At 41.0% G+C, this 26,157-nt stretch overlaps 2 protein-coding genes across 18 annotated transcripts in view; one reads left to right on the forward strand and one right to left on the reverse strand.

Moving 5' to 3' along the window:
* The window catches only part of rap1gapb (RAP1 GTPase activating protein b), an 86,585-nt gene that overhangs the window by 23,707 nt on the left and 36,721 nt on the right, over positions 1–26,157 (reverse strand). For 8 of the 14 annotated variants that reach the window (XM_061686903.1, XM_061686905.1, XM_061686896.1 and 5 more), the window contains one exon: positions 9,602–9,695. Coding sequence is in view for 8 of the 14 variants with exons in the window: in XM_061686896.1 (XP_061542880.1) it covers positions 9,602–9,695 (94 nt within the window). In the remaining 6 variants the exon portion in view is untranslated. Of the gene's footprint in view, positions 1–506; positions 543–2,830; positions 2,929–9,601; positions 9,696–11,179; positions 11,264–22,502; positions 22,567–26,157 lie in introns of those variants that run through there. The other 6 variants (XM_061686902.1, XM_061686897.1, XM_061686906.1 and 3 more) reach the window with 5 other exon arrangements.
* On the forward strand, positions 15,298–24,773 carry LOC133408268 (dual specificity tyrosine-phosphorylation-regulated kinase 4-like). Of its 4 annotated transcripts, none has more exons than XM_061686913.1 (13): positions 15,298–15,430; positions 16,776–16,958; positions 18,425–18,488; positions 18,586–18,758; positions 18,845–18,981; positions 20,806–20,946; positions 21,047–21,185; positions 22,325–22,394; positions 22,493–22,665; positions 22,747–22,807; positions 22,884–22,986; positions 23,099–23,175; positions 24,256–24,773. In XM_061686913.1, exons 1-13 carry the CDS (start codon positions 15,320–15,322, stop codon positions 24,333–24,335), a joined length of 1,512 nt encoding a protein of 503 aa, XP_061542897.1. In that variant the 5' UTR covers positions 15,298–15,319; the 3' UTR covers positions 24,336–24,773. The 4 variants fall into 4 exon arrangements, with proteins under 4 accessions (XP_061542897.1, XP_061542900.1, XP_061542899.1 ...); XM_061686914.1 differs by lacking the exon at positions 15,298–15,430 and adding an exon at positions 17,280–17,350 and having other exon boundaries at positions 16,880–16,958; XM_061686916.1 differs by lacking the exons at positions 23,099–23,175; positions 24,256–24,773 and having other exon boundaries at positions 22,493–22,639; positions 22,884–22,966.

Below are 26,157 nucleotides of genomic sequence, written 5' to 3' on the forward strand. Positions count from 1 at the left end.
TGTTTTGACAACGTTGAAAACTGTATGTAAATTCTTTTACTCCTTACTCTTCTAATTGTTGATTTTATTAACCCTCCAAGAATGCGACATTCCAAGTTTGAAACCTTTCCCAAACAGTTTCCATTGACTACACAGACACTACAAGGTTAACCTGACGCCATCTTTTTTTTTGTTTCACCGAAGAAAGAAATCTGAAGGCTTCATGGTTAACTGCATTCAATAGGAGTGATGGCAATCGGAATAAAAGCACAGTGGTGAAAAGGCTGAAGCCGGCAAACATAACCTCCACATAAAACATGTCAAATTGAGAGTGTTACAGTGATGCGTAAATGTTTCAGCTGCATGTTTGTCCGGAATACCAAAAAAAAAAAAAAAAGCAGCAGAGGTAGGCCGGTGCATCAAGGGAGGAATAAATTGCATTTTGGGTGTGAAATTCGGAGAAAGGCGTTTGATTATAGCCAGAGGAAGCGTCGCAGTTCAGCCGGTCGAAAGGCAACTTACGGTACCTGCATCCTCTCGATCATGGCAAACAGGTCCGAGCTCTGAAGGGGGGAGGGAGAGAGTTGACACACAGGATGGTTTTAGACTTGTTTTGATATCATTTCTCACAGGTCTTCAGTCAGCGCTTATCGCAGTCTCAAGACGCCCATAGCCTTCCTTAGAAAACTCTTCCACTCTTGAAAATGTCATGTTTCGCAAAGCGTCCCTGGATTGTGCCTGTGCTCTTGAAGACAAACTATGTAAACAAGTAGGTCTTCTGGGATTTAAAAAACAAACCAAAAAAAAACATCCTCTCAAGCTCCAAGGAGCTCCTCTGACAACAACCCAATTAGGCGGAGTTTAAAGTGATCAAAATGTGTTAAACAGGCCTGCTTAACCTCCCCGGTGAGGGACTTATGGAAATTTGCCAGAACAGACGGCCGCATGTGATCAGATAATCTATTTGTCTTTAAACTTGTCGAAGTGGCACGTGGCCAATCACCTGAGGCAATTCCTTGACATAAACTTCTTTGCAACTGCAAACAAATAATCTTGAGTCTCCAAAAACTGCCCGCTGCCGCTCTGCTGATCAGACGAACTTTTCAAACTCCTTTCAAACTCTCTTATTCCAAGCGTGGAATTAAATGAGAAAAAGTATATTCTAAGTGTTTCCGAGTGTTTATTACAATATGGAAGGAAAGATTTGCCATAATGCCCACAAAGCACAAGGTTCGAAGTATTGTTGGTTGCTTGGTTGGTGGGTTTGTTTACAGGCAGGATAACACAAAAACTAAATGAAGGGGTGGCACGTCGTGATGAAATCATTCTCCACGTCCAAACACACTAATGGTGGAGTCGTGACCATAATTTCCAATGTCCCAGGAAGTAGCCTGCTAACTAACGTCGGACAAATAAAAAATCTCACTTTTTTCATAACTGACCAATTTCCCTCTGCCCAAGAATGCACAGTACAGTCCTGTCTATTCCCAATGTCCATGAACCAGGCAGTAACCTGCTTGCTAACAAACCCATACTCAAAACCAATGCAAAATGCAGCGATTTGTGATTTAAAAAAAAATATGTGTATTTTTTTGCCATCACAATAGCAATGAATCCATCTCTTCTGCAACAAAGAGCAAATGGTAAGATTCCTGTTGGTATTGTCCGTCTTACATCATTCTCCAGAAGAACGAACAGTAAAACAATTCCGTGTTGATTTTGCAGGGAATTGTTGGCCCCATAATCAAAAGTGGTACGATCTCATAACCTTACAACATTCTCCTTGAATCAGGAAAGCGACTACTGTCATACAGACAAAAAAAAAAAAGGCTCTCCACTTTTTTGTTTTTGTTTTTGCTCACTGTAAACTTTCTTCATAAACAAGTCAAGTTGAACATGGTCACATACCTTAATTATAAAAATAAGAGTGCTTGTATGCGGCGTATGCAGGTTAAAGAAGCTCCGACGTGAGGAAACGGACACATCTGTTTGCTGTGTACTTAAGCCTATTTGTTCACCATGTAACACAAGTGGACTGAAATGCCAGGCTGATGTTTCCACATGACATCTTAAATTTACTAAGGGCCATCGCGGGGGCTTGCTTAACACACGCACGCACGCCCACCCACCAAGCATACACGTGCGTAGCACTAGTATTTTTAAACCCTGTTCATGAGTAAACGCCTGGGGGGAAAAAAAGTAGTGCTCATATTAAAGATGTATTTTGTATGATGTATGGCACTACTCCACAACTTAATTGGGTTACTCAAAATAATGTATGTTCATCTATCTATGCCAGCGCTGTATAGTGACAGGCAGGACAATGAAATGTTCTTCCACTAGATGGCAGAAGGTACAATTAACATGTCCACCTGCTGCCAGTCATACAACAGAATAAGAGCTTAGTATTCAACTAAACAGGCCCAGATTTCACACTACGTTTATCTGTGATTAAATTGAGACAAGATCATTATTGCAGGATATATACATTTTGTGACATTTTTTGGGTGCTGTGCCATGAGATTGTGCTAATGTATATTTGCTTTGGTTCTATAAATGGTGGGAAAAAACTGTATTAGATAGACAGATTTGAGGAAATACAGTTAATACTTTTCCTTCTTTTAAGAATTTGACATTTTGCGCCCACTCCTGACCGCCAAATTTGGTGTCCAGGATTACCTCAACACCTTCCACCCGATCCGTCACGCTACGCTGATCAGTGAACCACAAGCACCCGCTCTCTCCTCAGAGGAAGTCAGACACAACAAGATTGGAAATGTCTCAACTGGAATCAGCAATGCCTGCCAACCTTTGAGGAGGCGAGGGCACAAAAAAAAAAAATCATACTCACATCGCTCAGGCATCTCCTATTGAGTAGAGGTCTGCGGGGGGCGCTGTGGAGCAGTGCGTACGAGAAGGTGTTCGCCATCATCGTCGCGCAAAGACGGCGAGCGCTAAAAGTGAAAAAAAAAAAAAAAAAAAAAAAAAGCAGGAGGAAAGTTGAGTCGGGGTGCGCGCGTTGCGTTGCGTTGGTGTGCGAGGAACAAGACGTTGCCGTCGAAATGTTGAGGATGGGATTCCGCTTCCTTCCTCTTTTTGCAGCGCACACGCATTTGCACTGCAGGAAGTTGAAGGAAGGGAGGAACAAAATGTCTCAGATGCTTTACACACACGCGCGATTCTGTGCGCTTCTCGTTTTTGTTGACTCACAATACGGGAACGTTCATCTTCCTCCCTGCAGCATGCACAAAGGGGGCCTCTTAAAATGGAAGTCGTCTATTGAACTTAATTAACAACATCACGTTTCAATCAGGCTTATCTGACTGAGTTTGCATGCTGATGTCATATTAAAGGTAATTGCACTGGGGGGGGGGGGGGACACTTCTGAATACATTGCAATGCTTTAGAAACTCTTCTGGAGCTGACCTTGATCAGATCTAAGCACTTTTATTTATTTGTTTCTTTTCAATTACATTTGATTTCATCCATTCAAAGGTAACTAGGATGTCATACTTTTAATAAAGGGAAAATATCATGTAGAATTTACTTTTTATGTCATTGCATAAAATATTTGGGTCTCTGGAGTGCCTGCCTAACCAATAAAGGGTGAACTAAAACAAGCAAATAAATATTTCCGTTATCTGCGTAAACGAGAATGCCGTTGTGCACCACTGTCACGTAATAACTGCCTCACGCCGAGTTTCTCTTCCCATGAAATGATCACCAAGTAGGCTAAGCGAAGAACCAGAATCACTTCCGAGCGAGGCCTACTGGACGAAACTGTCTGAAACGCTATAACAGGAGAGCAGCGCAACACTCAAGGAGAGAACACTCAAAGACGAATGCAAGATAATCACGTTGGATATGTACAGAATGTCATCCAAATTCCAACTTGTGTTGTTGCGGATGTAAAGCATATTGATTGCAAGGTTGTGTTGATGAGTGTGGCATTTCAGCTCAGGTGCTACAAAAAAAAAAATCAAATAAATAAAAAAATTGTTATTTGACAACCCGGATGAGCTGGATAAAGCATGTGGTGTGAACTATCAGAAGAACACCCTTACTGCCAACTTTATTAGGTACACCTGAACAATCTGCTGTGTTTGTACTGTATGATATGGCAACCACAGTCACAAACATACATTTCTTACAAAACGTTAGGAACATTGGCTGATTTTTTTTCCCCCCTCCAACCTATCCTGCGTTAATTGTAACACACACCAATGTGCCATTTTCCGTAACGTGACAAAAAAAGTCATTGTTTTAATTTGTAGCAAAACACTGTTTACACTCATTATGTATGATATGTATTGTATTGTAGCGTCTCTTCTGATTGCGACAACGAACAGTTACTGATAGTCGTAAAAGAGCAAAAAACATGAATTAGTTGCATCCTCGACCAGACGTCAACGGCGGAAGGTGGAAGTTCCCCCCCCAAAAGAAAACCCTGGAGGATTGAGATTGTAAAACTGTCTTTTAGAGTGCTGATTAAGCAGTGTGTATACCGAGGCCAAATGCAGCATGGTCCTGCTCCTGATTCAAAGTGTCAATCACAAATAGAAATAGAGTTCCTGTAATGTGAAGACCTCCACTGGTGGAATGACCACATGACCAAAACAACTGACTGTGGAAGCATTTTTTTTACTCCTAGGAAAGTTGAGAAAGATCCCTGGAAACTGATGAAAGCAAAAATCCACAATATTTCTTTTATTAACAAAGGTGTAATGTGAAGAATTCAGTAGAACAGGGCTTCTTCCTAAATGGTGGTGTGGGTTTAAATATAATAATAATTTTTTTAAAAATTAAAAAATCGCATGTACAATACAAAAGTGTTCACAGCCTTTGCGCAATACGTTGTTGATGTACCTTTGGGCGCAATTAGAGTCTAAAGTCTGTTTGAACAAGATGCCACAAGTTTGGCACACCTCTCAAGCACCGCCATTTCTCGTCTTTCCTGCAAGAAATGTTTTTTTTTAATTTTCGGAGTTCCACTGTCGTGTCACTGGTAAGACAACGGGAAGGCCGGGCTGTGCCGAAAGAGCCGCCGCCATTTTAAAATGCACGACGAGAAGAGATCTCTTCACGTCAAAGTATTTCGGCGGCGCACGAGCGGCTTGACTTATTAACGGCGCCGTCGCGCGACTGGCAGTCCTTCGCCCCGACAAAATAACAGCATGCGGGCGCGTACCAAAGGAAGGCATAAATATCCATGAACTGCGGCTGCACATCTCCACGAGTTCATTAAGTCCGCACAACAGAGCGCACTTTTTTTTTTTCTTCATTTCCTTAGGCAAACTTCCATCCAAAGCATTATGTCTTCCCCCTAATCCCCCTACCCCCGCAGTATCTCATTGATGCTCACAGGGTTATTCTCATCCTCAAATGGAAACCAGACTTCAAAGAGAATCAATCAATGGCTGCAGATGTTTGAATGGATCCGCGAGGCTACCTTTGCCAAGTAAAGTCACTCTTGTTAGACTTCTCTGCGGTTCGTGCGCGGGCCTGCGAGGCCCACCTCCACATGCTCGATTTGAAATGGGACATAAATGCAGCGTAAAGATGTGCAAAGAAGACTACCCTCAATGGAAAGTATGTTTTTCACTCTTTTGCTGCACGCTCTTTCTCACTTTGAGAGGAATTCACTCCTTGGCAGTGGGCATTGACAACTGGTTTGCTGTCTGCAATCAGAAACAATTCAATCATAAAACAAAACGAAAACAGCAATGCCCATTTTAGGTATTCCACTACAGTCGATATTGACAACCCAACGATATCAAAAATGAACAGAGTGAGGTTTGCAAGCAAAGTTAGCGCTAGCATCGTCAATAGGTTCTGCCTCAACGCGCTGCAGTTGAAATTCAAGCAGAAGGGTCAACAGGACACTTAAACACCATTTAAACTCTTAAACATACAGTAATGCACAGTAGTACTGTACACTGTGTACATTTTATTCCTTGTAATATCTTTCAATGATTTTTTCCCCCCCCATTTTTATTTGATTTATTTATTTATTTAGAGTTTTAATGTTTTAGCCAAGGAGGCGTTTATTTTACCACCTTGGAAAAATGACAGCATACACTGAAAATACGGTGAAATATGTGCAATATGAATATGAAAACATTTTTTGCAGTGCGCTGAATCCGAAATAGGTGATAGCGATACAGCAACACTGTAACTGAAACAGAAGGTAAACAGGAAAGGAGTGACATTTTCGGGCAAAATACATTGTAAGTGTATCATCAATACCATAGTAGATGGTGGTGTGCTGTTTCCCTGGGTTAGGAAAGTTAGGGCTAGCATTGTCAGTAAACTTCTTAATACTATGACCAGTCCTTTTTGTGTGGCAAATACAATTACATATTTAATTTTGTTTCCAATTGTTTTGATTTCATTGCTGAAACCATGCTTCAGTGGAATGGCGCCTTGGCAAAATTACACCCTGTCGAAACGGACTGCCGTCGAAATGGAGATTGAAGAGAAATAGGATTGTGAGGAAATGAAGGAGGTGAGCTTCTTAGAAAAAAGAGAAAATAAAAGATTTATTGTGTAACGATGCACTTTCTCAGGTATTTTCTCAAACCAGCTCTCAAAAATAATTATTTCTTAATCAAACAAAAGGTTAAGTACATTTCCGCCTCAATGCCAAACTTCTTCTTCAATGAATTTCTGTGTTGCTTTGAACTATCTTTAGAGAAACAATCCCTCTGTTGTGTTGGCATCAAAAGCGCGCAGCACAAAGGCCTCAGGTCATCAGTTTACAAGGTGAAACTTTGATTAAAAGACAAACTTGATTGGTGAACAGCGATCACACGCAAATCTCCATGGAGAGACAGCCAACTAATCATACATGACAGTAATTTACCAACCTTTATTGAGCCAAAGTTGATTATTTTATTTTTTTTACATTAGAAAAAAGCTCACAGCACCACCAAACTAAGATATATATATATATATATATAAAAGCCTTCTGCCATCTAGTGGATGAACATTTAATTGTTCTGCCTGTCACTATATGTCGCTGGCATAAATAGATGACAAAAGTACACAATGTGCAGGAAGTAAATCATCAGGTTTGGACCATTCATTCATTGATTCATCTTCCGTTCCGCTTATCCTCACTAGGGTCACGGGCGTGCTGGAGCCTCTCCCAGCTATCTCCGGGCGAGAGGCGGGGTACACCCTGAACTGGTCGCCAGCCAATCGCAGAGGTTTGGACCAATTAAGTGAAATTGGATAATTGCCAGCAGCACACCTGATAATCTCTCAACACAGAAGTTGGGAATGACTGGTTGAGAAAGAAAGAAGTTACTGTGCATTTATTGTCCATTTTTATTATGATAGATAAGATATCTACATAGATATGTTTCAATATAGAATACAGGATGTACATATGCACTCTATATAGGAACACGTCTGTTACAAAATAAAATAGAACTGCACAGTGACTTTCCGAACAACCTGGATATTTTATATCTTTAATGTATTTTTTGAATGTGGTGAAATGGAAATACTACACCTCCTATGCTTTGACATAGAGAGCTGAGAGTCTATATTTGTTTTGCAAGTCTTTGACAGAGTGCGCAGATGCCTTCAGACACTACGAGCGTCTGCCAAACACACTTACGGAGCGTGGGAGGGCGATGGCGGAATCGGGGGCATCCGCGCCACCCTTCACCCGGATGTAACAGCTCCGGCTTAGAGCAGGAATGACTCACTGAAAAAGTCTGGATTTAGGCTGAAAACAAAGATTTGAGGGTACAGAAACGTCTTTTTTTTTTTTTTTTTTTTAGCATTGAGACAATGTGATACTTACATGTCCAGACAGAGGAATCTGGGCATTTTAGGGACACTGAATCGCCTGTTGATTCCATGGTACAGGCATACCAATATCTAACATGTTTACCGATTTTCAAAAAAAGTGAGAGACCCTACACATGATTTGGTAAAATGTGTTATTTCTTCTCTCCCAGTGACTGTGGTGTACTTTAGAGGAAGAACACAGCACATCACACATACAGCGATGTCTCCACCCTCAGTCGTGAGTCTCCTCCACAAAGCCAGATATCTGTCGTCATACCGAAACTGACCTGTGAGAGGCAGCATAGTGCCACAGGACATCAAGACGACTGGGAAATACAACGAGGAAGACAGAGTAGTAGAAGAAGCAATAGAAGAAGCTAGGTTCAACAGGGTAACTGGGTTTCACATTTACAAATGTCTGACCCTGAACATAACTCAGGAGGAACAAAAAATCACATTTAACAATCAACCACAGAACCATTTTATAGAGACAGATGATCATCGGGCATATGCTGACTTTGATCAGAAGAGGGGGGCGGAAAGATCAAATTAGGCCTGATGATCAGTATGTGTTTCTTGCTTAAGTAAAAACATTGGATGCTGCAGCAGGCTCCCAAAATCAAATCAAATTGACTGAACGTGTCAAAATAGGCTACCAAAGTTGGTTCATATCTTGTTAATACTATAAAACTATTATTTTGTTTGCAGGGAAAAAAAGGGCCCATGTTTGCAAAAGTGCGACTGACAGGTGCATCTTTTTAGTCATTTATTCATATTTATTCATCATGTCCCCGCTGTGAAAAGTGCTTTATTGTCACCATCTGGCTTGATCCATCTGTATCTATCAAACAAAATAGCCTTCTGTTTTATATCAAGAAAAATGGTGGCTAATTTGTGTGTCTAGCCACTCTTTCTTCTTTTTATGTTGATTATTTGTTGTCTGATAGCAATGTAATGAAATGTAAACCACACGAACAATAAAAAGTTGACATGAAAAATAAAAATGAATCGCGCTGGCAGGGATAATTTTACCTGTTCACGTCACATTTGTCACTTGTTGCTAGGCAGAATTCCTTGGACACACCCATTTGTGCCCCAAAATAACCCCCCTTTTTCTTTCTTGTGCATTGTTTCGCTGGCAACTTGGGGCTGAGGTCCTTGCTGCCACGCAGCAAAAAAAGGACAGGGAGAGATGGCAGGAACACAGCCACTCGTGCTGGATGAGGAAATTACTCCATAAAAGGCACTATAGAAAATGTGAGCCTTAACTATATGTATTCATTTCACCATTGAACCACCTCTTTGAATTAAATGTAAAATAGCCATATTGCAAATTCAACTCTCCTCAATGTAGAAATGGCCTTTTATGTTTTTTAAGTTAATTATTTGTTGTCGAATGGTGACGTATCAAACCACGAACACAACAGACAGTCGGGAGCAACACCTTTGTCACTTGTTGCTAGGCAGAATTCATGGTGCATACCATATACCTAACTTGTGCCACCAAGCCCTTTTTTTTTTTTTTTTTTAGAACATATGAGTAAATTACACCATAAAAGGCACTACAATAAATGTGAAACTAACTATACACACTCATTTCACCATTGCACGACCTCTGTAAAATTCCCCTAATGCCAGATCAAAAGTGTCCATGATGTAGAAACAGCATTATTGGTGAAATATGCAATGAAAAACACCAATGGCATTTTCCAGCTAACAAATAAAAAATAATTGAAAAAAAAAAAAAAAAAGGGTTCTTGTTGGTATTTGTGACAAGCTCCATTTCCTGGCTGCGAACGATGAAATCCCAGGATGTCCTTACCTGCGAGATAGCGGGAAGAGGCAGCAGTGATGCGGAATATTGCAGTGAGCGCTCTACTTCATCAGGGATGCGAGGGATCCTTCCATCGTGCTTCCTGTGAGCAGAAGTGGAGGGAGAGATTAGGACTATCGGAGTGTTGGTAGCTTGTATTTAAGATACTACAAAGTGCAATTTCATAGCAAATGGCCCGTGGATACTGAGAGATGCTGTCGCCTGAGTCGGGATGTCAGAGGAATAAATGAACTCTGCGTGAGCCATTGGTCATGTAGTGGTTCACGTAGCAGACTAAGCCAATTAACCGCTCCTTTAAAATCACTTTCCTTATTAGTGGACAATCCAACAATCCAATGCTGAGTGAATTGTGCTCCACAATGACAGCAAGACCCCGTTAAAGGATTTAAATGCTATATCGCTCGGCTGCCACAAGACGCCGTGATATCGCTGAGGACTTATCAGCTGTTTTCCGTATTTAAATTAGGAAAAACAGTGATCCAATCACACCACAGATTATTTAAATATAGAATATTAACGCGAAAACTGGCCGTCTCAATTGCCTAACCCTATTACTGTATATTGCAAATCCGATAAAAGGACATCAAAGATTATGAAAAACAAACAGAAAACAAACTATTTGATGGCATGGGACCTTTAAACTATATTAGCAATGGGATTTGTTTTTTTCAAACAATTAGAATTCAAATTTGCCTCACAGGCCCGCAATAACGTCATTATTTTTTCCGTCCTCCGATTGGTTGGTCAGAGCAAAACTTGTTGCTGCTGAGCTATTTTGATTAACTATAATTAGCATATCTGGTGATAATAATGCTGGTTGATAGATCACAGCAGATCAATCTCCATGCTATTATTTATGCCCCCCTATTGATTCTGAAGTCAATACTTTTTTTGGCAATGCCATGACATCATTGCTACATCATTACTTTTTCCGTCTTTGAGCTTCCAGCAGAAAAAGTCTTAAGATTGTTTCAGAACTGACAAGTAAAAAAAAAAAATACAGTAATATCTTAAACATCCCTACATGAGCTGCAAAATTTGTCCACAGATGAAAAAGTTGAAAGATTGAAGAAGGACTATTATGCTTGTTGAGCGCCACATTGCTCAATATCTGGTATCTTTTTATTGGCCGATGATTATGGCCTCCACATCAGAGCAATCTGATTGGTCACTAACTGGATGTTTTGATCTTTCGGCAATGCCGTGGCATCATTAGCGCATCATCGCTTTTCTCGCCTTTGATCATTTAACGGAAAAAGATCCAATATTTTGGATTCCATCATGCAAAACCAAACGCCTGTGTTTGTATTCATGTTTTATTCATAGTGGAAGTCGTAACAGCTAAAAACATCTTGCAGTGGTAACGAGTAACCTTTTAACTGGATCTCATTGAGATTTTGATTGGGTTTTTTTCCCCTCCTATGCAGCCACAATGTTTGCTTTTAGGCAGAATACTTTTTAAATGGCTCATGAAAACGAATTGAAACTTTTCATTGCTTTGTTGCTAGCAGCACCCCAGTGTGTGTGTTTATGTGTGTGTGTCAAAGGAGTTAGCAGGCGACCCACGGAATATTACTTCACACTTTGTCTCACACGTCAGTCACTGGCTCCAAGTGGCGGCCCATCTGTGCGCCCATCCTGTTCACAAACCTGCAGCAGAGGGCGGAATTTCCAAGTGGCCACAGGGAACAATGGCACCCGTCAGAATTGTCATATTTCACCCGTTCTGTTGTTCTGGCACACAGAAACCACGGCTTTTTGGTGGGCATCAGTGAAGAAATAATAAATATATTTTATGAAGCATTTCATCATCATTCTCATCATCCTACCGTGTGCCATGTACACGTGTTTTTTCTGCACATAATTACAATCAATTAAAAGTTCTGATTTAATCTTGCAGATAGCGAGCCCCAATCCGCCGCTCAGGGTCGCCCAAATCTCACTCTGAAGGCTGCAAGTGTTTTGCGTGTTTATATTGTCAGCGCGCTATTGTACAAGACAGATAAGAGGATCAACACAATCATAATAACATCACACCCAATACCTGCAGCCTGACACCTGACGTGACAATGCTATATGAAGACAAAGAGCAAAGCAGTGAGTGTCAAAGGGATTAAAGCTACAAGTGGTTTTTTGTGTTGCTTTTTTGTAATGCCAGCACAGAGTGCCTCGTTGTCACATCATACAGATGCATGTTCTCCCCGTGCCTGTGTGGGGTTTCTCCGGGCACTCCGGTTTCCTCCCACATCCCAAAAACATGCATGATAGGTTAATTGAAGTCTCTAAATTGCCCATAGGTGTGAATGTGAGTGCGAATGGTTGTTTGTTTGTATGTGCCTCGCGATTGGCTGGTAACCAGTTCAGGGTGTAGCCCGCCTTCTGCCCGATGATAGCTGGGATAGGCTCCAGCACGCCAGCGACCCCAGTGAGGAGAAGTGGCTCAGAAAATGGATGGGTGGATGGATGGTCTAACCCCCGTCCCTGGCGCAATTGCTCCACCTGAAGTGCCAGATTGACGCCATTCACAAAAATAAGGCCCTATGTCGTTAACAAGCGGGGTTAACCTATTTCCACACTTGCACGACATATAAATGTCACAACACGTTTACACTTTGCCTGTATGGCTAATAGTCATAACAGTGGGGGTCAGGGACCACCACCATGTCCAAGTGCTCTTGACGCAACAACACGATGAAGCGCTGGGGACGATGATGATACGGACACTTGTAGACTCCATAATGGATAAATCACAGCAGTAATTGCCAGCTAATTACACCCGCCGGCACCCCAACAAATCTGGTCACAATTCTGACGCCGCCACAGATGCAGCATGCACTCCTTAAGGGAATCATCTAATTACATGGTTGAATATGATGGCAGCCATTAAGTCCAAATGGATGCAGTGACAAAGGCCTTTTGTGCTAATAGTCCAATAGAGAAGAGAATTGACATGCAGTCTTATTCCTGTGATGAAATAGAAAGAGGCCAAATTAATTAAACTCTCTGCAGGCAGTGATGAAGAGACCCTCCAAACACAGGACGGGGTTTACAAAGTTTGAAGCAATTCGGAGCTGAGTGGAATTATTGTGTCGATACGTTTATGCCTATTTCTCCAATGATTTTTTTCAGGGCGGGGCATTGATTGCACACAAGATGTGAGCTCTGATCTTGAGTTTGTTTTTTTATCTGCCGATTCATTACATTTCAAACAAAAGATGTGCCCAAACTCAATGACAAAAACTACAATACTCCACAATTTAGCATCACCCATCTGTCTAGCATAGGCGGTTCAACTTTGGTCGCACATTTGTCTTTGAGGGACACCTGGAAAAATAAGCCTAAAATTGCTGCTTTAAACCAAATTGACAGACATCCTGAGCATTTTCTGGCATGGTTTCATGAGACTTTTTTGGAGGTCTACTGATGATAGACAACGAAATTTCATGTTACTAAGTGAAACTGGCTTTGGGGGCATACATTTTTGGTGGCATTATTAGAGTTTTCTGGTTTTATGTTAAGTCATCCAACTTTGCTACCATGTGCCGCCAACAATGCTGGAATTTAAAATTCTTCACGATTTGTCATCGCCCATCTGTCTGGTATGAGGGGTTACAATTTGGCAGCAATCGCATAAAACCTCTCGGGCAAGATTGCCTTCGAAAGACGCCTGGAATAATAGCCTAAAATTGCTCCTTCAAAGCAAAATGGCAGACTTCCTGTCCATTTTTGGGCATGGGTTCTTAAGACTTTTTTGTGGCACTACTCATGATAGACATGGCTGCCAAATTTTAGATCGGTGAATGAAACTGGCTTTGGGAACTGAATGTTTTTTTTAAAGGTTTTGTGTTTTATGGCGAATCATGAAACTTCACCACCATGCCCAAAACCAAAGTGGCAGACTTCCTGTGTGTTTTTTTTTTTTTTTTTTTTTTTTCCAGGTATGGCTTCTTGAGACTTTTTTGTGGGTCTACTGATGATAGACATGTCTACCAAATCCCATGCTGTTGAGTAAAAATGGCTTCGGGGGGCTGAATTCTGGAATGGAAATAATTAATTTGGTGTTTTATGGCGTCTCATCAAACTTCAAAGTTAAGTATTGTCAACAGGTGTTGACAAAGACTAAAATACTAAACAACTTGGCATCAGCCATCTGTCTTGTATACTTGGTTGAAATCTGGTAGCAAAGTGGCCAAATCTCTGGGGTGAGTTTGTCCTTGAAGGACCGCTGAAAAGATGAGCCTAAAATGGCCATTCAACGTAAAATGGAAGACTTTGTGTGTCTTTTTGGGCATGAGTTATTGGGACTTCTTGGTATGTCTACTCATAATAGACATACGTTCCAAATTCACATGAGAAGAGCCAAGCGAGAGAAGAGAGAAGAGGGACTTATCCAACGTGTCTTTTTCTCTCTCGGAACACGCGGCCGGTGCCAAGGAGCTCAATCGTACATCTTCCTCGGCCAATGAAGCCGTCCGCGGCTTATTTTGCACGGGTGTAAATTCTTCTTCGCCGCCACACACACGTGCATCCGTCTCGGACACGTTACCTAGCAACACAACCTAACCCACCCTAACTGCCCAGAAAACGTCCAAAGAAAAATGACTGGCCTTGTTGGAGACAATTGCAGTTCTAGTGTCACAATGCACTGGAATTGTTCAGTGATTTCAAGTGGACCATGAAAACATCACTGAACGATACATTACAGCAGCCACAATAGTATAACCACTTGCACAATACAATGACGTCCTCCTAAACAAGAAGTTTCATGTGGCGCTTTGTCTTCATTAGGTTGCCAGCCGTGGCGCGAATAGACAGGTTTACAATTTACTTCAGTGAATCTGACTTGCATGTTTTGGAATGTGGGAGGAAGCCGGAATACCTGGAGGAAACTCACACGAGCACACACAAATTCCACACAGATTCGAACTCCAAACCTCAGAAAATCGAGAGAGTTGCTAACCACAAGTACACCATGCAAGCGCTAATTACTAGTTTCATGACTGGGATTTAATTACACTATTTTTTAGGTTTTTACGGCAACACAGAGAAAAAAAAAGCCCTTTGAATTGACTTCATTGGAACATGTGCATTGGTTGCACATGATTAAAATGTGCTAAACTGACATGTTTTATTATTTTCGAAGAGGGGAAAATGATGTCAGTTTACCACATTTAAATCATGTGCAACCGGTATACATGACCAAATTAAGAACTTTATTTTCAATGCATGCTTTGCCCTGCAGTCAAAAATATAGTATAATATGCAATGTTTTGTGTGTGTGTGTTTTTTTTTTAATGCATCAAGAGACCTGTAGAACTTATGCTTTGCATATTTAATATGACCATTTCACGTGAACCAATCACAATAGGAGGTTCCAGTATAATTCATTCTGAATTGATCGATCATTGTTTGTTGGCACGGTTTTCATACTTGATTGGCGACGCGTTACCATGGCAACGGCGTTGCCAACCGTCAATCTGCACACACGCTCGTAACCTCCCACCAGCAGGAACTTCGCCACTTTCTCCCCGAACCGGGCCGTCGCGTCACTCAAGCCGACCTGGTTGTCACCGAACGCCCGTGACGCCGCTGACGTGCAGGCCGAATCCATCTTTCATGCGGCGATGACGATCCAACGCCACTTTGTTACAAATAAAAGTGCACGCGCCGCCGGTCGTGTGCGAAAGCGCACGATAACTTTTGTGGATGCTCATCAAGAAGGTGGAGACATGCTCGCCACCTCAGAAAGCGGCACCCGGGAAGATGCAAGCAGCCGCACCAAAAAGTGACAAGGCAACTAACGAGCAACTCAACAAGGTTAGTTTGGATGAAACCCGTTAAGAAATGGCCGTTTAGACACGGGAGATAACGCTGGAGATAACGCAGATTAAAAAAAAAAGCAAACAAACAAAACCAAAAACGTCCAAGCATAACACTGGAATGCTATGTGGGCGAAATCTAGTACATATCACAATATTACACATGCACTCTAGTAGTTGTGATACTGCAAGATTTGGTATTCATGCAATACCAAGTAAATTCAAAGCGCGTATCACCGATATCACTACCGATCTACATCTTTTTTCTATATACTGGTAGATGAACCATCAAATTATTTAGAATTTTAAGTCTTTTTTTACGTCATTATTCATTCTATTACTATTCTATTAAAATGTATTTTTTAATTTATATTAAATTTATTTATTTCATGTATAATTTATAAATGTATCAAACCCTAACACTAAATACTTTATTTGAAAAAACAAACCAAAAAAAAAAAAACTATTCTCAGAAACAATTACAGATCGGAATCAAAAAATAGTTATTTTTTTCCCCTACACATTGTCATTATTTTATTAAAGCACATTTGAGTGTTTTTACATGGGATTTGTACAACCCCAATTCCAATGAAGTTGGGACGTTGTGTTAAACATAAATAAAAACAATTTAACGATTTGCCAATCATGTTCAACCTATATTTAATTGAATACACGACAAAGACAAGATATTTAATGTTCAAACTGATACACTTGATTGTTTTTCGTAAATAATCATTAACTTAGAATTTTATGGCTGCAACACGTTTCAAAAAAGCTGGGAGAGGGTCATGTTTACCACTGTGTTACATCACCTTTTCTTTTAACAACATTCAATAAATGTTTGGGGACTGAGGACACTAATTGTTGAAGCTTTGTAGGTAGAATTATTTCCCATTCTTGCTTGATGTACAGCTTCAGCTGCTCAACAGTCCGGGGTCTCCGTTGTCGTATTTTTCGCTTCATAATGCGCCACACATTTTCAATGGGAGACAGGTCCGGACTGCAGGCAGGCCAGTCTAGTACCTGCACTCTTTTACTACGAAGCCACGCTGTTGTAACACATGCAGAAGGTGGTTTGGCATTCATTGTCTTGCTGAAATAAGCAAGGGCATACATGAAAATGACGTTGCTTGGATCAATTTCAAAACCAACGGTATCAATTTCAAAACCAACGGTATCAATATCGATATTTTGATGGATCTGCCCACCACTATGGCGCGCTAATGCAGGGGTGAGGAAACCTAAGGGCATTGGGCCACATCCAATCAATAATTCTAATGTCAAATGCAATTTATTATGCATTACAATGAAGTGGACTCACCCTTCTCCTTTTCATTTTCTAGATTCCTCCTACCTCAAGAGTCCACAAAGAGCCGCTGAAGTTGACCAAAAACATCCAAGCGGCGGCCCATCGTCAGACCTCCCTGCCGTTGAACCCCCCGCACAAAACCAGACTTGGGTTCCCGCAAATTCCCATGACTCAGCAGAAAACCATCTCGACGCCTGCGCAACAAGTCTGTGCTCGAGTGAGTACACATCTGGGGATGGATTGGTATAGGAAAACCTAAAATACTACATAAATGATGGGGAATACTAACAATTGATTCTTTGTGTAGACATTTTGCTAACGATCCACTCTGAATTACTGTTTTCTGCAGTGATTAGTGCAACAATTACACGTTTGCTGCCTGGATCTCCAAAAATCCAATCCTACCAGGAGTCTAATAACCACAAACTTTGCTGTTAATTACTTTAAAATGGCTCTACAGTACACTTGACTGCACAGTCCAAAACTTTTGCTGTTCATGAGTTTGAAATGAAACTTGATAATTTTTTTTGTATTAAAGGTATAGTATGCAGTTAGTCCCTGACCAAAGCCACACCCCTCATGAACGCGAACGCACAAGAGACATTCACTGTACGTATGTAATGTGCACTGTAAACAAATTGTTAGCCACAGCTGCTGCCTTGATAGCATAAACACTAAATGTTGCCGGTTTGATGTTTTATTTTTTATTTTTGGAGTGTAAAATCAATTAAAAATATAAGAGAGGTGATAAACCTACCAAATGATCCAGTGAGAACGGTGACATTGGCATTGTTTCCCAAGCACAACGATGCAGCCATTACATATGTTTACTCTTGATTTGTCTCGAGAGCTGTCCAATTCCATCGCTTTAACTTCTTTTGCTAACCAAGTTAGCAATAATCCAGCCAAGAAAACTACAAGCGCAAGGCTGCTGTGTGGGGGAGACTTGAGTATGTGCGCAAGCATGAGAAAATTATTGACACTCTTAGTCACGTCTTCTGCTAAAACAGTCCATGATAGGTGTTGCTGTCGCGGTGATACAGTTTTAAAATGATAATTAATATTAAATTAGAGGCGGAAGATGTGGCCAGAGAGCGATGTTTTTTGTTTTGTTTTTTGTTTTGCTTTTCTGACAGAATATTTTTCAAATATTTTTCAAATATTCTTGACAGTTATAATAATAATAGGTCATAGTTTTAGCATATATGACAAAAGTGTTTATTTACTGCAAACTCCACCTTTAATTTCTATAGCAGCCCATTGAGGCAGCAAACTAATTGGGTTGAATGTATTTCAGCCCCTGTTGATTCATAAGTATTAAAATCAAAGCAGTAAAACAGATATGCATTCATTCATTTGGTATTTTTACTGAATATCGAACGGCGGGATGCTGATACCGAAAAATCAGATCCGAGCAGAAGTCTGATACACATTGGTTCAAAACTTAGAACAAACTCGGTCATGCACTTGACAGTTGTCCGTTTTTATTTCTATGGCAACACATTCGGGCAACAAACTAGATTTAATTGTGTCAAAGAAGTGAATTTGGCTGCACCACTTCACGGCGGTGATGCAACATAACCTCTCAGACAAAGACACATGGATGGAATTGTCAAAGATTAATAATTGATCAATTGATGTATAATGGCCATCCTGAATCTGTTACAATGCATCTCTACACAGATAAACAAAAGCTCTTCCAGGAACAGAATCCTCACTTCCCAATCACAGTGCAGGACTCCCGAATGTAAGTGCCTCCGCCAAACGCCGCTTTGAAATGTTCTTATACCATTGCAAAAAATATGAAAAATGAACCACTTGTTGTTATCCTGTACCATGCACAGCGGTTCTCCGGGACACCAAGCGATGCCTGACGCCATACGAGCAGAACGAAATCAAGGAATACCGACACGTGTGGTATGTGGGAGAGAAGGCCAAGAAATTGCGACGCTCCAAAGAGTCCACGCCGCCGACGGAGGGCGAGTCCTTCGACGACTCCAAAGGGTTCTACAAAGTGGTGAGTGTCCACCCATTCGAGATGCTGACGTCCAGAAGTCTAACTCCAGAAGTTCCAGAATAACAGAATAAACCATTAATTCACAGAGGGCTGGAGACCACCTGGCCTACCGCTTTGAGGTGCTGGGGGTGATGGGATCCGGACTGGCCGGAAAGGTGCTCAAATGCAGGGACCACAAGACCATGACACTTGTTGCCATCAAGGTCTTTCGAAACACAGCCGAGTAAGATCTTCACCAGACCAGGACAGAGATTAAAAACACCATGAGAGGTTCTTTCCATTCCGTAGTGATTTATCCCCTAACCAAAACTAGCCTAGTCGTGGACCAATTTCTTGGGTAAAGTGGGGTGCACACATGGATTTTTAACATAACCAATTTCTAAAATGTGAGACTGCACATGACGAGGTTTACTACTGTTACAATAGTGTGGTGTACTCCAGATTGTTCTGAGAGGCACCATGGTGCCACAGGGCATCCGGACTAATGCAAAGAAGAATGCAAAGAAGAAGAAACAATAGTTTGTTCTGTTTCACAACACAATCACGAAGCCCGTGGCTTGGCCAAACTGTTGACCACATGCACAAGAATTTGTGATTGTAAATAACGAACAATTTGTGATTGTAAATAAAGAACAAGTTTATTCAATTGTTTTCCGGGCAGATCGGGGGAAGGAAAACTCACTCAAGAAAACGCACACCAAAGAATAATCAATCTGTCAGGATAATCTTTTAGAGACATTTGAGAATCTCCCAATTGTATGTTTTTTCCCATGGACAACACAATTGTTGGCTGATAGTTGTGAGTCATGAGTGAGAGCTGCTCAATTCTAGAATACCGGATTTTCGCTAATTGTAGCCAGGGGTGTTTTTTTGCACATTTCTGAAATAACCATCATATGAACCGTATATTGCATGTCAAGTGAAACTTGAGTTTGAAACAAAACAAAACTCTATTCAGGGACCAAGGCAGACTAAGGGGAACAAAAAAAATGGTTAATATACATTAATATGGATGCACACAATACTGTATAACGTGTCAAAGTACTGAAATGCTAATCACTCTGAAAGACGTTCTGCTGTTTGGGTTAGCAACTGTCTGTATATGAATGGTAGCAACTATGAACCGATTTCATTACAGTTGCCCCTTTTTTTTTCCCTCTGGGAGGCCATTGTTTTACTGGATGAGGTACCTAGCAACTAAATATGGCACGGCCACTATTTGAGGAAAAATGGTAGAATGTAAACCCCCTGCAATTAAAAATGGTGAGGTCATTGACAGCCCCACACATCAAAATGTTTATAATTGCATATTTTAATAGATTATGAACCCAAAACAGTTTAGTATCATTTCAAACCCATCCATCCATCCCATTTTCTGAGCCGCTTCTCACTAGGGTCGCGGGCGTGCTGGAGCCCATCCCAGCTGTCATCGGACAGGAGGCGGGGTACACCCTGAACTGGTTGCCAGCCAATCGCAGGGCACATACAAACAAACAACCATTCGCACTCACAGTCACACCTACGGGCAATTTAGAGTTGTCAATTAACTTACTATGCATGTTTTTGGGATGTGGGAGGAAACCGGAGTGCCCGGAGAAAACCCACGCAGGCATGGGGAGAACATGCAATCTCCACACAGGCGGGGCCAGGGATTGAACCCCGCTCCTCAGAACTGTGAGGCAGACGCTCTAACCAGTCGTCCACCGTGCCGCTCATTTCAAACAATGACCACAATGATTTGACTTAAAAATGTACCAAAACGGCTCATGTCCATTCACATGCGGCGGAGACTGTAACTTCAAACTTACAACCCAGGCTCAACTTAGTGCCTAACCATACAAAGATCTTATATCCTCAGTGAACATGTGTCACTTCAACAATACTCCCTTGACCAATTACTACTTGTATTTGCCAGTGCTTTGGTACAATTTTGTGACATTGTTAAAAGTGTTACAGGATCATTGTTAAAAGTGTTACAGGAAAATAAGTAAAATATACAAATAGGTGAGTTTTTTGGCGAGTGAAGTGAGATCATTTCTGCTTCCAGAGGGCATAAAATGGCACAGACAGAGTTGGAAAATCTAAAAACCCTGCAGCGGCTAGACAGGACCAACAAAGCCAACATGGTCCACATGAAGGAGCACTTCTACTTCCGCAGCCACCTCTGCATCACCTTTGAACTATTTGAGTAAGTTGAAGACTTTTTTGGGGGGACTTTTCATATGATGAGGCCTGATAATGGCCTAATTTTCGTCTGCTTTTTTTTTCTTTTTTTTTTTTTTTTTTAGAAAGGACCTCCATAAAGCCTTAGTGGAGAGCAAATTACGACGGCTGTGCGAGGCCGACATCAGGAAATACGCCATTGATGTGCTCAAGTGTCTGAAGGTGCTCAAAGACGTGCAACTCATCCACGGAGACTTGAAACCGGTAAGGAGATATAAACAAAAAAAATTTGTTCAAAGAATTAATATATACTGATCCTTATTGATAGACTAGCCAAGTTTTTGGACATAGCAAACAGTGAAACACTCCATCTACAGTTTTACGACATGACTGCCTCCCCAAGCCATAAATAAAATCACTGTCGTTTAATAAAATCGATGTTTTCTTTTCAACAGGAAAACAGGGTTTACGTTCAAAAGAAAACCCACTCTGTTAATGGAAACTCTAAAACAGACCAATTTAAACAAATGCTGAAGTATTAATATTACTGTCAACAGAACAAGCAAGAGACTTATCTTTAAATATAAGCAATTTTTTTTGTTTTTTGACAAACAATCATTGTTGCTGTTGCTCATTAATTGTTGCTCAATAGTAAACGAATGGGGTCCAAGGACAGAACCTGTCCATTACGACCTCCATTCATAATGGACAGACTATATGAACCATTTCAACATGCTGTGACCAAGCCAAAATCCTGAAAAAATGTTGCTAAAAGAAGTACTTCAATCTGGACCAACTGAACCAAATGCAGACGTATTGTATTGTCAACAGCGCAAATTAATGATATTGCTTATCGTCATTGTGACACACAACATTTGGAAAGACATGCTCTTAATTGAACAACAATTTTAAGTAAATAAGATGTCCGAGGACAAAACCTTGAGGAACTCCATTTGGAATTGACAGACTAGGAACCATTTTAACATACTATATGTAACCTTGCCAACTCATGAAACTAGTACAACTTCACGAATCAAAATTCTATTGGAAATGTACATAATCAAACAAAATATTGCTATGATAATAGCACCTCAATATAGACCCGTTGATGTAAATACTTCTGTATTTATAGTTTGGCATCGTCATGTATCTCCAAAAACCAATAGCTCATAACATTCGGAGATGGATGGTCTAAACTGAACAACGTTATGTAATTTAGGACAGAGCCTTGGGGAACTCCGTTTGCAGTTGACAAGACTATGAACCATTTTAACACACTGCGACCTAGACACAATAATATAATTACTTTAAATGAAATTATATATTATTGATAGTTTAATGTAATCAAACTGGGAGTCATTACGCGCTAACTTTTATCTAATGACATTCTTTGATTATTTAAGGAAAACATTTTGTTGGACAAGGAGAACAACGCAGCAGTGAGTGACTTCGGAGGGAGCATCTTTATCAGAGGTGAGACTGCCATATGGTGAGACATGAGCCCAGTAAAGCCATTTGAAAATGTTTTATGTTTATGCCAGAGTGTCTCAATGTGTCTCATTATCCCGCAGGTCGGCCCACCAATCAGACGCTGGCGTACATGGCTCCGGAGCGTCTCCTTGGCAAGTGCTGTACCACAGCCTCCGACATGTGGAGCCTAGGCTGCACACTGGCTGAGCTCGACTGGGGCCTATTTCTCTTTAAAGGCAAAGACAAAGGTGACATTTTCAACTGTATAACAAGGGTAAATATGAGCTCATAACAATTCAGTCTTGACATTTAGACTGCTGCTGTTGTTAGGATCTTGAACGTGACTGTTCCTTAGGTGCTGGGCCTCCCACCATTAGAGTTACTGACTGCGGCGAGCAGGAAAAACTACTGTATTGGTGAGGTTTAAAAGGTTTATTTTAACCCAATTTTTGGTGCAAAAATGTTATGACCACATGCCCCCCCAATTTCCAGATGGCTCGGAGACTGAAGACAAAAAACTACCAAAGACCCCTCTGGCCACGAGACTGAAGTCAAAAAATCCAAAGTTTCTGGACTTTATTCGGTGCTGTCTCGAGTAGGTTCACCCACTCTCAGAGAAATATCAATACAACAACCTTCAAACATTCAAAACTGTACTGTACAGAATTGTACGAGGGTCTATTAAGTGCTTGTGCATTACTGAGCAGATACGACGCAACAAAGCGGCTCACCCCGGAAAAGGCTTTGCGACATCCGTGGATCAAGCAGGCGACCAAACATACATGTGAGTCCACCGCAACACACAGCATTGCTTGAATATGGATCGTATTTGCCATAAGTGTTAAAAATATAGATTTTTCTTGGGTCAGTGGGTTTAGGACTTTGAGCAAGACTTAAGTAGTTAACCACTGATCGATGAACTGCAAAGACTGTAACTTTTGTAATAGCATTACTTAATATATTAGATTTTCTGAATGCAGCCTCTGGGTGCAGTACTGATGCTGCATTGCAGCCTGCTAGGAAATAGGAAATATACCTCTTGGAACTTCCAAGGTCTGGTCTTAACTTCCAAGGTCTGGTCTGGGCTCGGGGTACATCAATTGGCTACGTGACTCCGATCTTTGACTTTGGCCCTTCCATTGCATGTTTCCTGGTCTAAAAATTTACGATGTCCCAGTTTTATGGAACACAGCACAAGTGGCTTACATAAATTGACAACTACCACAATCTATGTAGGCTAAAAGAAATTGCATAGTCTTAAGACAACGACACGCACTAATGACAATAAAACCTTTTGATGCTGTCCATGGACAAAGTAACCTGTGCCATGCCTTGTGCATAGTATGTCTAAATTTGAGAACTGGCAAGTTGCTTACCTGATAAAAAAAGACGACTGAAAATCTGCTACGATCGAGTAGAGCTAAGATAGAGTCTCCATTTGTATGTAAATTGGAACAACACAGTTGATTGATGGTGATAGATGCAACAAATAAGGAAGGGCCTATAAATCGATTAACGGATCATTAAGAATTGTGACGATTGTGTGGTTCTGACTCGATCATTGTGTATTAAAGCAATTGAGGCAAAACTGAGTGCACTACTTGGCTGCAAACAGCAGAGGCATTGTTGATTTTACTAATATATGTAGAATAAAACTGGGGGAAGTTTAGCAATATTCAAAGAGATTCTCCCAAGAAAATGTACTTAAGGGTAGCCCCAGTGTAGCCTAGCGCAGTGTCGCTTAGCGGCCAACTCAACCCAGTCCTGGCTACAATACAAGGTAGTACGCTTGCTATTGTAGCAACAACAGTTGTAAACAGTCTTGAAAATGTGTCTTTTTTTGTGTGTTTCCACTTTTGCTCAGATAACAGACCGACCATAAGCAGCTTGCTGAAGAGAGAGAAGATTCCGCCACCAATGTTGCAGCCAACACAATACAAATAAGCTCTTGAGATCAACGATATCAGACTGGATGCCCACTTGACAACAGGCTTTTTCTTTACTTAGATCTTAACCATGCCTAAATTGACTAATGGACCTGATAGTGCAAAAGACTGTAATGGCTTGACTGACACGTTTGTACCACCTTGCTAGTCACCATTTGTCTCCTTGAAAGTAGCTCAGGAGACTATGCTTTTTTTCCCTCACAGTTCCCAGGTGGCATAATAACATGTATGACATTTTGCCAAAATACCCCAGCAAAATCCACAATCCAGCAAAATTTGCTCACATTTTCTGAACGAGGCAGATGATCAATTAACATGGTTGCTTAATTTCACACTTAATGGGTGGGGAAGCACCCAACTGTTTGTACACAAGCAATTAAAAAGTGATTTTTTTTTTCCCACAGAAAGTCCACTTTTAGCATTGCCAAGAAACATAGTGAGTCCGCCCTTATTCAATGGGAGAAGCACCTTTATGTTTTAAGCTCATCAGCTCGTCAGCAGAAACTCGCCAAGACGGACATAAAGCTTTTTAAACTATAATTAATCCTGCGTTGCCAGGAGCTTCCTCCACAGAGCGCTGTGGGTCATTAACTGGCGATAAGAATACCGGATTTTGTGTCCAATCATGGTGTGCAAGGGTTTGCTGCTGCAGCTGAAAATGACCATTGGAGGGTGGGGGGCGGGGACTGCTCAATGCGCCACAAAGTTAATTTAAAACACAAATGTAATTAGGACGACAGGTCTAGCTCCCCGCAGGGGTCAGCAGACGGCGAGATGTGGTGGGTTTGACCTGTAAATTTACACGTCGAGAAGCAAAAAGGTCAACGAGCAGTCTGCCTGCCAATGAAATGTGCAATGCCTGCAAAGGTTTGAAAGCTTTTGGATCGACGACTACAATTTCCATCTACACAAAAGGCAAGAAAACGGTAGACAGATTATGGCAAATATGTCCGATTGGTGAGGTAGCTTTAGTTTTATTCCACGTCGGAACAGATTTCAAGACATGATCCAGAATGGTGGACATTACGTATAACATTGAAACATTACGTATAACATGAAACATTCCTGCAGCGCCTCCGCTATAGACAAAACTCAGTCCTTATGCAGGCTGCCTGCTGTTCCACCAGCGGCCTGTTGGCCGTCTCGAGGTGTAGAAGTTGTGGTCAGATTCCCAAAAGGAATAACACGTTTCCTTAACATCAGCATAAGGAGGTCGAGGTTTATCTGCAGTGTGAAGTGATTAGTAGATGAGAAGAACAGTAAATACCTGTACTGGGTTCCCGTACAATATGGCTAAATCAAAAGCTGATAAAAACTGATAAATTGCTTAATTTGAACACAAAACCAGAAACTTAAATGCGACAGTGGAAAGTGGAACTGGTCAGTGACTTCAGTACGATATGGATGAATCAAATCCTGACCATAAAAACAAATTTGCCAAATGTAGAAACGCGGCATATACATGTTTTTCTCTAGAATATAAAAATTGTACATTTTCCAATTTTTTTAGGTTTTTATATCAAAAGTGCAGTTCAATTAGAAGAGGTAGGCATGACGTGGGTAAAGAGTTCATCGTTTGATTGTGATCTTTAATAAAGTAGATTTTGATAAATGGGCCCACGTCGGTGGTATCAGACTTTAAAGTAGAAGATATATTTGTCATCTATATTTTTTCATGCATTAAGTAGGGATTTGGCATTACAGCAGATGCAATGTGGCCCTTGGAGCAATACCACCTCAAGTCAAAGATACGAGCATGTGAAGCAGAAATAAGACGCGAAGTACCTGATGTGATGCGAGACCGCTGCAAATCTTGTGAA

Source organism: Phycodurus eques, chromosome 10 (genome assembly GCF_024500275.1).
Source record: "Phycodurus eques isolate BA_2022a chromosome 10, UOR_Pequ_1.1, whole genome shotgun sequence".
NCBI lineage: Eukaryota > Metazoa > Chordata > Actinopteri > Syngnathiformes > Syngnathidae > Phycodurus > Phycodurus eques.